Consider the following 12,782-nt stretch of genomic DNA (forward strand, 5'->3'; position numbering starts at 1 on the left):
CCACTGAAGACCACCACCACTCTTGGCAGAAGCCACACAGTTTGGCACATTTATAAAATATGTAAAACAGGGTGGGGTGAGGGGAGACAGAAGCATGAGGTGTCCAGGGTGGTGTGACAGACACCAGACATGCACCGTGCATTGAAGCCCCCTCCCCCAGCCCCTCTCCCTAACCCAGCCCAGAGGAGCACCCCCCGCCCCCCTCCCCTGCCCCTGCCCTCAGGCTGGTGGCTTTGCAGAGGACAGGGGACCAGGGTAAGGGGTGCTGCCGTTTGCCCCATGGACAAGGACAAGAAGCCTTAGATGAGTCTGGTTGAGAGGTGGAGCGATGGGGGAGGAAGGCAGACCTCCTCCATGTTGACATGCAGGAGAGTGGCCTGTGGGACCCCAGCGGTGGGAGAGGAGGCAGGGCCAACCTTAGACAAGCCCTATCAATCAGAAATCTAAGGCAAGGGTCCCAGTGTCCCCTCCAAGCCCACCCCTCCATACACATACACACACACACACACAGGCGACACACTCACAACCCTGAGCACACCCCAATGGGGCTAACACCCCGCATCCCTCAGGAGCCCCTCTGGAGCTAGGGAGGAGGCTTGCCCCTTAGGCCAGGGCTAGCCTGAGACAGGTCCTCCCTTCTGGAAGCCAGGCCAGCCCTCTTCAGGGTGGGGAGAGGGACAGCCAAGGCCACAAGGCCAGGCGGGCTGGGTGGTGATCCAGCAGGCCTCCCTAAGCCTGCAGAGCTGGTGACCGTAGAGTCTAGGTGGGCGGGTGTGCAGGACTGCTATACCCGCACAGGGGGCCCTGAACAGGCCGTCAGCGGCCCCCGAGACCCATACTCATAGTCCGCATCTGTGGGTGAGGCCATGAAGGAGCTCAGTGAGCTCCCAGTCTGCCGGTCCCGGAAGCTCTGGATGTAGCTCTGTGGGAGAGTGAAGACAGGTGTGAGAGAGGCACTGCAGACCCCGGCCAGAAGGCCACCTCGGGCAGACAGCCTGTCCCTGCACCCCACAGCCCGAGACTCAGCCCACACTGCCTTAGGCCCAGGACCTCACCACACTGGGAGTCCACAGCCCTGAGACCCTACCCCTTACCGTACCTCATTAATATTCATACTCAGGACACCTTTCCCCCAGTCCTAGAGCTGAACCCCTCTGGCCCATTGGGCAGGGGTTACAATAGGTAGACAAATGCTAGGCCTGCTAGATAGTGATCAGCCCCTGGGGGAGGCCTAGCCCTGCCGGGACAGAGTCTGCCACATTCCCTTCTTCCCCTTTGGGGCGGGAGAGCCTCGGGGTGCTCACCGGGGAGAGGACATCTCCGTTGAAACGTTTGATGGGCACCGGCCTGCGCCGATAAGCCGGGTCAGGGGGCCCGGGCCTTGGAGGAGCCCGGGGGCCTCTGGACGGTGCCCGAGGGGGTCTCTTCTTCCTCCGCTTCTCTTTGCGCTCCTCCTGCTGCCGAATCCGCATCAGCTGCACACGTCGCCGCTGCCGGCTGATGACCACTGTGAGGCGTGGGGCAGAGAAGGGTCTCACAGGCCCCCTGCCTTGTCTTCCCCAGGCCTCCCCAATCCACCCCATCCGAGGGCTCCAGGCTTCCAGCATCCCCTTGTCTGGGACCCCGCCATTTCCCCTTCCTTTCCTGGTCTCCCACTCCCAGATGGGACTTCTTGCAGTTGTTTTTGTCTTCCGAGAGTCATGTGGAAGATTCCTAGACTTCTAAGTACTCCTTCTCCAGCTGTTATCCCTTTTCCCACCCTGAGCCCCAGGTGACTCACCTAAACCAGCCCTCATTCTCCATCAGTGGGGCAACTGCTCCCTCCTTCTCACTGATCTGCCTTTCTACACTTGCCCTCCCCGATGTTTTCTACACTTAGCAGCCAGAATGACCATCCCAAATCCTAAATGAGATTATAGCCCCCCTACTTTAAACCTACAATAGCATCCCATTGCCTTCCTGGTAAAATCTAGAGTCCCCGTCATGGCCCAAAGGGCCCACACTAACGGCATGCCTCCACCCAGCGCACTCCCGCCCACGTCCTCGGCAAGCCAGGCTCTTGCTTCTGTGGACCTGCTCCTGCTGTTCCCCCTTCTCTAGCTCTTTGCATGTGGCCTCTTATCCTTCAGCACTCTACTTAAATGTCACCTCTCCCAAGTCGCCTTCCCTGCCTACCCTATCTATAATAGCCTCTGTAAGTCACTTGTTCATGTTGCTCTGCATTTCTCTTTCATATGACTCCAGACCTGGAATTACCTAGTGCTTGCATTCTATTGTCTGTCTCCCTCCACTTGAATGTAATCCCATGAGGGCAGCGACCTTTTCTGTTGGATCCCCTGTGCCTGAAATGGGCTTGCCACAGACCCCACACAACCCTATACCTTGTCCGCAGAACAAAGGTTGGGTCTAAGGTCCTGTCTTCCCAGACCCTGAGCGGGTCAGCTCTCCAACTCTTCCGAGGTGTGCACAGCTCACCTGGCCACTGGTGTACACAGCCCTATTCCCCCACACCCCATTCCCTCCGTCCTCCCACCCATCCCTGGCCACTCATTTCTCTCTCATCCACCCTGGCCTGTACCCTCTCACCTTCTGTGTGGGAGTCCCCCTCGGCCGTCACCCGCCACTGCACCAGAACGCCCATCAGGCTGAGCAGGGGCCAAAGTGCCAGCAGGGCCCAGCTCCGCCAGCAGAGGGGGGGTACTGGGGCAGCACGCAGGCGCTCCACGGCATAGCGCCCCAGCAGCAGCAGCTCTGCAAAGTAGTCGGCGGCAGTGGCAATGAGCGCAGCACCAGTCACGGCGGTGGCCAGGGTGGTGAGTGGTCGGGGCCAGCGCAGTGTGAGCAGGGCACAGAGTAGGCCGCCCCCCAGCAGCAGCCCCAGTGGGCCCCACACGGAGCCCGGCTGGTAGTAGGGCGCGGAGCCCAGCAGGGCGGCAGCAGCGAGCAGCAGACCGAGCAGCAGCCCAACCAGGAAGAGGCCCACGCTGCGCACCAGCATGGCCACCAGCCCGCAGAGCAGCCCAATGCCTAGTGCGATGCCTGCACTTGCCCCGGCACTCAGCTGCGTCTCCAGCACCCGCTCTCGGTAGCACAGCAGGAAGATGACCACCGAGCCAAACAGCAACCCAGTGAGGAAGAGCACTGCCTTGAAGCAGCGGTAACCTGGAGGGGAACAAGGGCTAGTAAGGGGCCAAAATGAAGTCACCGGGCTCCAGGCAGGAGATTGGAGGGTTCATGGACATGGAATCACAGGGGAAACAGGAGCAGGACACTAAGATCAGAGACCCCCCCCCCCAGGTCACTGGTGTCCTGAAGGCATCAGTGATGGGACCACTGAGGTCAAGGCAGGTCAGAGAGCTAGGTCACTGGGAGTCACTGGGAAAACAGAGAGACAGAGTTATTGAGATGAGCGTTGGGTCTTTGAGGGTCACAGGAGTCAGATAAATCATTGGAGTCAAGAGTGAATCAGTGATAGGGACATTAGGATCTTTGGAATCATAGGGCTCAGAGAGATAGGTCATTGGAGTCACAAGGGGATCAGCAATCAGAATCATCATGGCCTTGGGAGGGACTGTTCAAAGAGATGAGGGAGGGACGCCTGGGTGGCTCAGTGGGTTGAGCGGCTGCCTTCAGCTCGGGCCATGATCCCAGAGTCCTGGGATCGAGTCCCGCATCGGGCTCCTTGCTCAGTGGGGAGCCTGCTTCTCTCTCTGCCTCTGCCTGCCTCTCTGCCTGCTTGTGCTCTCTCTCTGACCAAAAAAAAAAAAAAAAAATCTCAAAGAGATGAGGGATTCAGAAGTCAGAACTTGAGAGATGAGGATCACACAGGTTCAGAAAGATGAGGTCTTTGAGGGGTCACAGGGCTTGAGAGATATGACATTATTAGAAAATGACAAAAAAAAGGGGTGCCTGGGTGGCTCAGTGGGTTAAAGCCTCTGCCTTCGGCTCAGGTCATGATCCCAGGGTCCTGGGATCGAGCCCCGCATCGGGCTCTCTGCTCAGTGGCGAGCCTGCTTCCTCCTCTCTCTCTCTCTGCCTGCCTCTCTGCCTACTTGTGATCTCTGTCTGTCAAGTAAATAAATTAAAAATCTTAAAAAAAAAAGAAAGAAAATGACAAAAAGAATGGAGAAGCAGGGTTATTGGGGAGGGGTTCCAGAAGATGAGGTCATTGCAAGTAGGGAAATCAACAGACATGGAAATGTTGAGAGTATTAAAGGGTTTCTGAGAGACACTAATATTGAGGCCAAAGAAATAGGAGATCATGGTGGGAGAAGGGTAGACAATGGCATCACAGGGATCAAAGTGTCAGGAGTAATAGAGGGAGACAGAGGGATGGGAGGTAATGAGATAATGAGGTGGTTGGGGATCACTAGGGTCATAGGGTGTCAAAGAGGATTATAAGGGGAAACAGTGGTCATGGAGTTTCATCAAAATGGAAGTTATATCCATTAAGAGTACTGAAAGGGTGAGGGATTTGTAAATACTGAACAGTTGGGAAGAGGGAAGTCAGAGATGGAGATTAAGGGGTCAGGGAGCACTAAAGAGAATGTTCATAAAGAGGAGATTGAGTTTTAGGAATGAGGGGAGGCATCAAAGTCCAGGAGATTCTGGGATTAGAAAGAGGAATAGGGCATACAGCAGGGCTCAGGGTCCAAGAGCCTGGGAGTGAGGGCATCCAAGGAGGGTAGGGTGGAGGAAAGCCCAGGAGAGGGCATATCAGGGTGCACTGAGCAACTGCAGAGGGAGTAGATATGGGCAGTGGAGGGCATGGGATGACAGACTCCTTGGAGATTTAGAATGTGTCCTGAACCCTTAGAAGGGCATTTCCTCTTGCTCATTCTGCAGTTGTTCAGCCTAGAGTTTGGGGGTGGAAGGGGAGGAACCATCTGGCTCCCATCCGTGCCTACTACACAGCCATTCTAGGGGAAGGTATAAAGGCTACAGAGCACTAATCCCAAGGCACCTCTGCCCAGCCTGGAATCCAGACCTCTGTGCCTCCTTTGTACTTCTTCCAGTTGCCTAATATGCTCCCCTGGAGGCCCCCAGCCCATGGAGCTTGTTCCCCATTCTGAAATCCTATAACTCCTGCTATAGTCATCGGGCACTTACTTCACTAGCCCATCTCACACCTTTTTGCGAACTAGAAAAAGTCATGTCTTCCCCTAGGCAAAGCAGCCTGTGCCAAGACCTAGAGTTTGGCAAGTGGAGCAAGGGCTAGATTTCAGCATCCAGTTACCTATTCAACTGAACTCCCTTGTGCAGTGCCCCATCCTATACAACTCTTCACAGCAGCCCTGATTACTAGAGCCTGCCTTGTAGGCTATCTCCATGTATGTGACTACCATCTAGCCTACCCTAACATATATTACAGGGATGAATGTTCCAGAAGTCTCTCCCCTATTGGACAATAAGTCCTGTGGTAAAGGACTATGTTCAGTCACACTACTAAATATTTTCAGTACCTACCTAGCAAACACATCTTTACCACAATAGCTATTATTTATTGAGTGCCTACCATGTTCACAACAACCCAATGTGAGACAAATATCATTGTTCCCACTGTTCAGATGAGAAAACTGAGGCTCAGTCATGGGCTAAGGTATCACAATTAGTAAGGTGCAAAGCCAGTTTCAAATTCAAGCATGCCTAATTCAAAAACCTGTGTTTTCTAGGATCTAGAGTCTAGATGATCCATGAACATGTGTGGGATGAAAGAAAGAGAAAAGAAAGATAGCTATGGTGATGGTGGTGCTGGTGATGTCCTAGAGAAGATTTGGTAGGGTGAGGGGGCCTAGAGAAATAATTGGGGAAACAGTGGGGAGCCCAGATGAGGGATGAGGTAGGGGTCTCACCGAAGAAGCAGTAGACGACTCCAAACAAACAGCACATGATGCAGACGAGGGCCGGCAGTGCCTGGTACCTGCGCTCCAGGGGCTGCTCACAGGGTGCACCCCAGAAGGCATCATCTGGCTCGGGTGGCAGCAGCTGGAACCGCAGTGTCGCCACAGTGCCTGGCATAGTGCTGGGAATGGAAAGGAGTCACCCTCCTAGGTCAGCCTGACAGAGAGGAAGTTGGGGTCAAGGAGGAGTCCTGGGTCTCCACCAGGATGGGGGCAAGAATGGGAGTGGGAGAACCAGGCAAGAACACCAGTGGACAAGGGAGTGGTGCCCAGATCATGCAGCTCTGCAAGCATTTCCGAAGTGGACAAAAGACAAAGGGAAACAAAGTGCCCGGCTAAAGGAGGCTGGGATGAAGAAGTTAAAAGGGGCAGTGGGTTGAGGGAAGAGGAGGGCAATGTGCTGCCGGTAAGAAGGAGGCAGCCAGGAGACTCCTCTGTGGGCGGCTAAATCTGGGATTGTCCAAGATCTACCTGGGCTGGAGACGACCTGAGCTTCTGACCGAAAGAGGCTGTACAGGGGTCGGAGGGTCCGGGGGTGCGGAGCGCCAGAGGCCCCAGCTGACTGGGGTCCGGGAAAAGTCCGCCGTGCGGGGAGGGGGGCTGCTGGGCCGGAGGGACTGGTCTCTGTGCGGCGGCGTCGTTGCTCCGCCTCCAACACCGGCTGGCACTCCAGTCCCGCGAAGTCTCGGGACCCAGGCTGGGCCTGGGGAAGGGAAAGGAGCAGGAGCAGGGGCTCGGGCTGCCCCAGAGCCGCGGCCCCATGCCCTGAGCCCGCCCGCGGCCTTTGGTGCTGATGGACAGCTCCGGCCTCTGCTCCTGACGTCACTCAGGGCGCACCATCCAGGCAGGGGCGGGCTGCTTCTGACGTCACCCGGGACGCACCAACCACGCCGGGGAGGCGGGGGACTCCGCCCCCGGCGTTTCCCTCACCCGCACTGAGGAGGGGGCACTTCCGGGGGTCCTTCCCCTTTAACCTCCCCCTTCTGCTCCGTCTCCGGTAGCTGGAGCCCGAGACCCCACCCCGGGGGCGGGGATCTCGCAGTGACACGTCGGACAGCGGCGGCGGTGGCCGAGGCTCCCGCGCTGAGCGCTGGAACCCTGCGCCCTACGGAGGATCGGAGCGCGGCGCAGGGGATTCTGCCAGGGCCGCGTCCGTGGGGAGGGAGCGGGCCCGCCCGCTGGGCCCGGGCCCTCCGGATCCGCCCCCTCCCCGGTCCCGCCCCCTCGGAGCTTCCTCCGGCTGCTGTGGGGCTGCTCCAGGGCCGGGAGCCCGCGGTCCCGGCGCCATGCGGGCATCGCTGCTGCTGTCGGTGCTGCGGCCCGCAGGGCCCGTGGCCGTGGGCATCTCCCTGGGCTTCACTCTGAGCCTGCTCAGCGTCACCTGGGTGGAGGAGCCGTGCGGCCCAGGACCGCCCCAACCCGGAGATTCTGAGCTACTGCCGCGCGGCAACACGAACGCGGCGCGCCGGCCCAACTCGGTGCAGCCCGGAGCGGAGCGCGAGAGGCCCGGAGCCGGCGCAGGCGCCGGGGAGAACTGGGAGCCGCGTGTCTTGCCCTACCATCCTGCACAGCCTGGCCAGGCCGCCAAAAAGGCCGTCAGGTAGGGATCAGCCCCGCCAGCCTCACCCCCTGGGCACTGGCGGGGACGGGCGCGCCGGGGAGGCCGCCGGAGGCTGGGTCAGGCTCCGGAAGGAAGGGGCCGGCCGGCCAGGAAGTCTTTGGCCCCGATGACTTCCGATGGCCCTGCTTCCCCAGGAGCTGTGGAACCCATCGGACGCCCTTTCTGGGCCCCGTCCAGGCCTGAGCTGAACTTGCCCTCCTCCGTCCTAAACTGGCTCGATCCTATGCCGTCGTCCTTCACAGATCCTATTAGCTCCCTAGTTGGGCTGTTGGGTTTGGAGAAATGACTGGTATATAGGGTGGGTGCATAGAGAGAGGGAAGGAGGAAGGAGAAAACAAGGATTTACCTGTTTCTCTTGTTCCGGGATGGGACACTTCAGGATAAGATTTGTGGGGGAGGGGTGAGGTACCATCCCATTAATGCCTCTGCCCATGACTTGAAATTATTTTCTCCTAAGTAACCCCGAGTTCAGATTTAGTTTTGCAACTTACCTTCTGCGTTATGGAAGGTAAGTTGCTGGAACCCCTGAGCCCCAGTTTGCCCTTGTTCCAAACACACTCAGTGCATTCCTATGCCATGTATTCCCTTACATCCTTTGTGTGATGTATTTGTGGTATCATGGCATATTTATACGTGGTGTGTGGGGTACCTGTGTGCTGAGCACTTGGCTAAGTGCTTTGATTAGATGCAATCAACCCCTTTTTGCAGAGCACGCCACTGAGTGAGGTTCCAATAGGTTAAATTACTTGCTCAAGGACACAACTAAGTGGTGAGACAGAGAATCAGACCCACAGTGTATCTCTCATTTCTGCATGGATATTGCCATCTCCCCAAGGCACTGTGTAGGTAAGGCCAGTATTACAGGTAAACACTCATGACTCCTGAGAGTTGTTCTTATCTATGTGGAGGGAAAGGAACAGGCCCAGAAAGGATGGGATCTGCCAGAGCCTGTGTATGCTCTCTCCTGCCCGCCCTCTTGCCTTCTGGATAACCTTGTGCCCTCTTCTCCCCCAGGACCCGATACATCAGCACGGAGCTGGGCATCAGGCAGAGGCTGCTTGTGGCGGTGCTGACCTCACAAGCCACGTTGCCCACACTGGGTGTGGCCGTGAACCGCACGCTGGGGCACCGGCTAGAGCGTGTGGTGTTCCTGACCGGCTCTCGGGGCCGCAGGGCACCGCCAGGAATGGCCGTGGTGACACTGGGTGAGGAGCGGCCCATCGGGCACCTGCACTTGGCGCTGCGCCACCTACTGGAGCAACACGGTGACGACTTTGACTGGTTCTTCATAGTGCCGGATGCCACCTACACCGAAGCCCATGGACTGGCTCGCCTAGCCGGCCGTCTCAGCCTGGCAGCCGCCGCCCACCTCTATCTGGGCCGGCCGCAGGACTTCATCGGGGGGGAGCCCGCCCCAGGCCGCTACTGCCATGGTGGCTTTGGGGTGCTGCTGTCTCGTACACTGCTGCAGCAGTTGCGCCCCCACCTGGAAAGCTGCCGCAACGACATTGTCAGCGCGCGCCCGGATGAGTGGCTGGGGCGCTGCATACTGGATGCCACTGGAGTGGGCTGCACCGGTGACCACGAGGTGGGCAGATAAGCCGCCCCACCGGCACCTCCTGTCTGAGCTTGTACACTTGCCCCTCAGAGGCGAAGGGGTAGTTGGAAATAATAGCCCTGGGTTTTCCATGCCAGGGCTGTCAATTTCTATCCCTGTAACCTGGGATAATTTTACTTACCCCTGTAACCTGGGGTAAATTACTGCATCTCCTGAACTTCGGTATCCTCCTCCAGACCAATGAAAATAACTATTGCTCAGGGTTGTTATAAGGATTAGAAAAAATAAGGGAGACTCGCACATAGTGGGTGTTCAATGTTGGCTATTGTTATTTTCTTTGAGCCCCTGAACAGCTCTGAGATAGGATACGTATGCCCATTTTATAGATGAGCTAGCAGATTCTTGCCCAAAGTCACACAAGCTCACAACTGGTCAAAGTAGACTTAAACCCGGTAATCCTGTTGTGGACTCCCAGGTCTACAACTGGTTATAAGATGGGAAGATGAGGCACACATTGGGGGTGGGATGGGTGGGGAGACTGTCTCATCCCTCTTCCCGTTATGGACCCCTACCCTTCCTCTCTCCAGGGAGTTCACTATAACTACCTGGAGCTGAGCCCTGGGGAACATGTGCAGGAAGGAGACCCCCGTTTCCGCAGCGCCCTGACAGCCCACCCTGTGCATGACCCCATACATATGTACCAGCTACACAAAGCTTTTGCCCGAGCTGAGCTGGAACGCACATACCAGGAGATCCAGGAGCTACAGGTATGGCCTGGGGCCCCAGGGATAGAGGGGACAGGTCCTGAGACGTCTCACAGATCCCAGGGAAGTAAAAACTAGCACTAGAAGGGCACCTGGGTGGCTCAGTCAGTTGGGTGTGTGCCTTCGGCTCAGGTCATGTTCTTGGGGTCCTGCGATTGAGCCCCACATTGGGCTCCTTGCCCAGTGGGGAGTCTGCTTCTCCCTCTCTCTCTCCTTCCCTCTCCCTCTGCTTATGCTTGTGCACTCACACTCTGTCTCTCAAATAAATAAATAAAATCTTAAAAAAAAAAAAAGCTAGCACTAGAGTCCAAGGACAAACCAGCTTCCCAGTCCCTGTTTGTTTCTGCCTTTTCTGAGCACCTCCTCTGGAAACTTCCCTTTTCACTCTTAGGCTGCCCCAATCTGGGGAAATGTTAGGTGGGGCCCTGAGATAGCAGAGGTTGGCAAGGGTGTGGGGACCCATCCCAAGTAGTGCCGGCCAGCTGCTTAGTCCTCCAGCTGTGTGCTGACCCCCCCATGGTCTTTGCCTTACTCATGGTCTGTTTCTCCAACCTAGTGGGAGATCCAGAACACCAGCCATCTGGCAGCCGACGGGGAGCGGGCAGCCGCCTGGCCTGTGGGGATCCCTGCACCATCCCGCCCGGCCTCCCGCTTTGAGGTGCTGCGCTGGGACTACTTCACAGAGCAGCACGCTTTCTCCTGTGCTGATGGTTCGCCCCGCTGCCCGCTGCGAGGGGCCGACCGGGCCGATGTGGCTGACGTTCTGGGGGCAGCCCTGGAGGAGCTCAATCGTCGCTACCATCCAGCCCTGCGGCTCCAGAAGCAACAGCTGGTTAACGGCTACCGACGCTTTGATCCCGCCCGGGGCATGGAGTACACACTGGACTTGCAACTGGAGGCGCTGACCCCCCAGGGCGGTCGCCGGCCCCTCACCCGCCGCGTGCAGCTGCTGCGGCCGCTGAGCCGTGTGGAGATCCTGCCTGTGCCCTATGTCACGGAGGCCTCTCGTCTCACCGTGTTACTGCCTCTGGCTGCAGCCGAGCGTGACCTGGCCCCTGCATTCCTGGAGGCCTTCGCCGCCGCAGCACTGGAACCTGGCGATGCAGCGGCAGCCTTGACCCTGCTGCTCCTGTATGAGCCCCGACAGGCCCAGCGGGCAGCCCATGCCGACGTCTTTGCACCTGTCAAGGCCCATGTGGCCGAACTGGAGCGGCGGTTCCCCGGCGCCCGGGTGCCCTGGCTCAGTGTGCAGACAGCCGCACCCTCCCCACTGCGCCTCATGGATCTGCTCTCCAAGAAGCACCCGCTGGACACGCTGTTCCTGCTGGCTGGACCAGACACAGTGCTCACGCTTGACTTCCTGAACCGCTGCCGCATGCATGCCATCTCAGGCTGGCAGGCCTTCTTCCCCATGCACTTCCAGGCCTTCCACCCGGCCGTGGCCCCCCCGCAGGGCCCTGGACCCCCGGAGCTGGGCCGAGACACGGGCCGCTTTGACCGCCAGGCAGCCAGTGAGGCCTGTTTCTACAACTCCGACTATGTGGCGGCCCGCGGGCGGCTGGCAGCAGCCTCGGAGCAGGAGGAGGAGCTGTTGGAGAGCCTGGACGTGTATGAGCTGTTCCTGCGCTTCTCCAGCCTGCACGTGCTGCGGGCCGTGGAACCCGCGCTGCTGCAGCGCTACCGGGCCCAGACGTGCAGCGCAAGACTCAGCGAGGACCTGTACCACCGCTGCCGCCAGAGCGAGCTGGAGGGCCTGGGCTCCCGCACGCAGCTAGCCATGCTGCTCTTTGAGCAGGAGCAGGGCAACAGCACCTGAGCCGGCCCCGCACCCCAGAATCCTGGCATGACAACATGCCCCCTCCTCCCCAACAACCCAGAGCCACCTGCCAAGCCTCTCCAGACAGGGCTAGCTGCAGCCTCAGACCCCAGGGCCGCCCACGGGCCCCCTCTCTCTAGCTCTGTGGGTCCTCAGGCTCAGGACAGGCCCTGGGGGTGAGGTACCTCCGGAGCCACCCCTCCCTGTCCCAGCCCTGGTCTCCCTGTCCGCCCCCCTCCCTTGACGCTGCTGATTCAGGCTGTGGCCTCTTGAGTATTTATGCAGTGCAGTCTGCCTGACGCCGGCCTGGTCTCCTAGGGCCTCCTGGGGGCTGGGCTGTAGATGAGGGGTTGGGGAAGAGGGGAGCTGAGAGAAGAAGGGGTGTGTCTCCCAACTTCTCCCTTCTGGACCTGGATGAAGCTCCCTGCCTTTAATAAACTGGCTGAGTGTAGATTCGTGGTTTTGAGTTTTCAAAAGGTGGCCTGGGGACGGGGAGGGCTGGCCGTGAGGACGGAGGCTCCCTTGTCCTGGCTGACGGGGGCCTGGGTTTCCTTTTCCCGGGGACCAAGCCATGCCTGTGCCCAGCCCTGCCCCAGCTTGGTCACACAGGCACACAGAGAATTCTTTATGCCTCTTTATTCTCAGTTTCATCAGCGCTTTATAAAACCAGACCAGAGGCAGAGAGGCCCATCGAGAAGGCTCCCTTCCCCACCCCCAAGCTCAGCCAAGGTCTAATGGGTTGGCCTGCTCCCTGTGGAGGGGACTCTGAAGGTGGGGTTGGGGCAGGGGGAATTGGGAGCTGGGCCAGGCCTGCTGGGCCACCCAGTCCCCCTGCCAAAAGGGGAGCTGGGCCTGGAGAGGGAAAGGAAGTAGGACCAGTCCAGCACTCCTGAGTCCCTGGGGTTCTCCTTCTCCTGCTGACATTCTAGGGCTGGGACTCTGGCTGTCCCTGAATCACCCACCCCCATAGCCCCACCCACCTTCTACATCTGTTCCCCCACCCCCACCCTGTCCTCCCTAAATATATACAAATGTACAGGGGGTTCCACCCCTGCTAGGGTGGGCCCCTTCCTCCACCTCCCTCACTCCTTTCCTTCCCTCCCCTCCAGCCCTCCCTGGGCAC

General features: G+C 58.6%; 2 protein-coding genes across 3 annotated transcripts; one reads left to right on the forward strand and one right to left on the reverse strand.

Annotated features, from left to right (window-relative positions):
• Positions 1-24: 24 nt before the first annotated feature.
• TMEM198 (transmembrane protein 198) lies at positions 25-6,490 on the reverse strand. Of its 2 annotated transcripts, none has more exons than XM_080797966.1 (5): positions 6,372-6,490; positions 5,853-6,057; positions 2,587-3,162; positions 1,305-1,507; positions 25-922 (listed from the first exon to the last, which is right to left on the reverse strand). In XM_080797966.1, exons 2-5 carry the CDS (start codon positions 6,016-6,018, stop codon positions 785-787), a joined length of 1,083 nt encoding a protein of 360 aa, XP_080654092.1. In that variant the 5' UTR covers positions 6,019-6,057; positions 6,372-6,490; the 3' UTR covers positions 25-784. The 2 variants fall into 2 exon arrangements, with proteins under 2 accessions (XP_080654092.1, XP_080654093.1); XM_080797967.1 differs by having other exon boundaries at positions 5,853-6,022; positions 6,372-6,464.
• A 447-nt stretch (positions 6,491-6,937) lies between these two features.
• On the forward strand, positions 6,938-12,111 carry CHPF (chondroitin polymerizing factor). The gene is made up of 4 exons (XM_080797965.1): positions 6,938-7,500; positions 8,536-9,109; positions 9,667-9,846; positions 10,400-12,111. The coding sequence occupies exons 1-4, from the start codon at positions 7,187-7,189 to the stop codon at positions 11,657-11,659; spliced, it is 2,328 nt and encodes a 775-aa protein (XP_080654091.1). The 5' UTR covers positions 6,938-7,186; the 3' UTR covers positions 11,660-12,111.
• The last annotated feature ends 671 nt before the right edge of the window (positions 12,112-12,782 follow it).

The sequence above is a fragment of the Martes martes genome (genome assembly GCF_963455335.1).
Source record: "Martes martes genome assembly, chromosome: 3".
Taxonomy (NCBI): domain Eukaryota; kingdom Metazoa; phylum Chordata; class Mammalia; order Carnivora; family Mustelidae; genus Martes; species Martes martes.

Bases quoted from the DNA above. Each gene is read 5' to 3' on its own strand.
- TMEM198 (XM_080797966.1), bottom strand. From the start codon at position 6,018: ATGCCAGGCACTGTGGCGACACTGCGGTTCCAGCTGCTGCCACCCGAG. The intron at 3,163-5,852 runs GTGAGACCCCTA...GTTCCCCTCCAG, and splicing joins AGTCGTCTACTGCTTCTTCG to GTTACCGCTGCTTCAAGGCA. The intron at 923-1,304 runs GTGAGCACCCCG...ACTCTCCCACAG, and splicing joins ACGGAGATGTCCTCTCCCCG to AGCTACATCCAGAGCTTCCG.
- CHPF (XM_080797965.1), top strand. From the start codon at position 7,187: ATGCGGGCATCGCTGCTGCTGTCGGTGCTGCGGCCCGCAGGGCCCGTG. The intron at 7,501-8,535 runs GTAGGGATCAGC...CTTCTCCCCCAG, and splicing joins GCCGCCAAAAAGGCCGTCAG to GACCCGATACATCAGCACGG. The intron at 9,847-10,399 runs GTATGGCCTGGG...TCTCCAACCTAG, and splicing joins AGGAGATCCAGGAGCTACAG to TGGGAGATCCAGAACACCAG.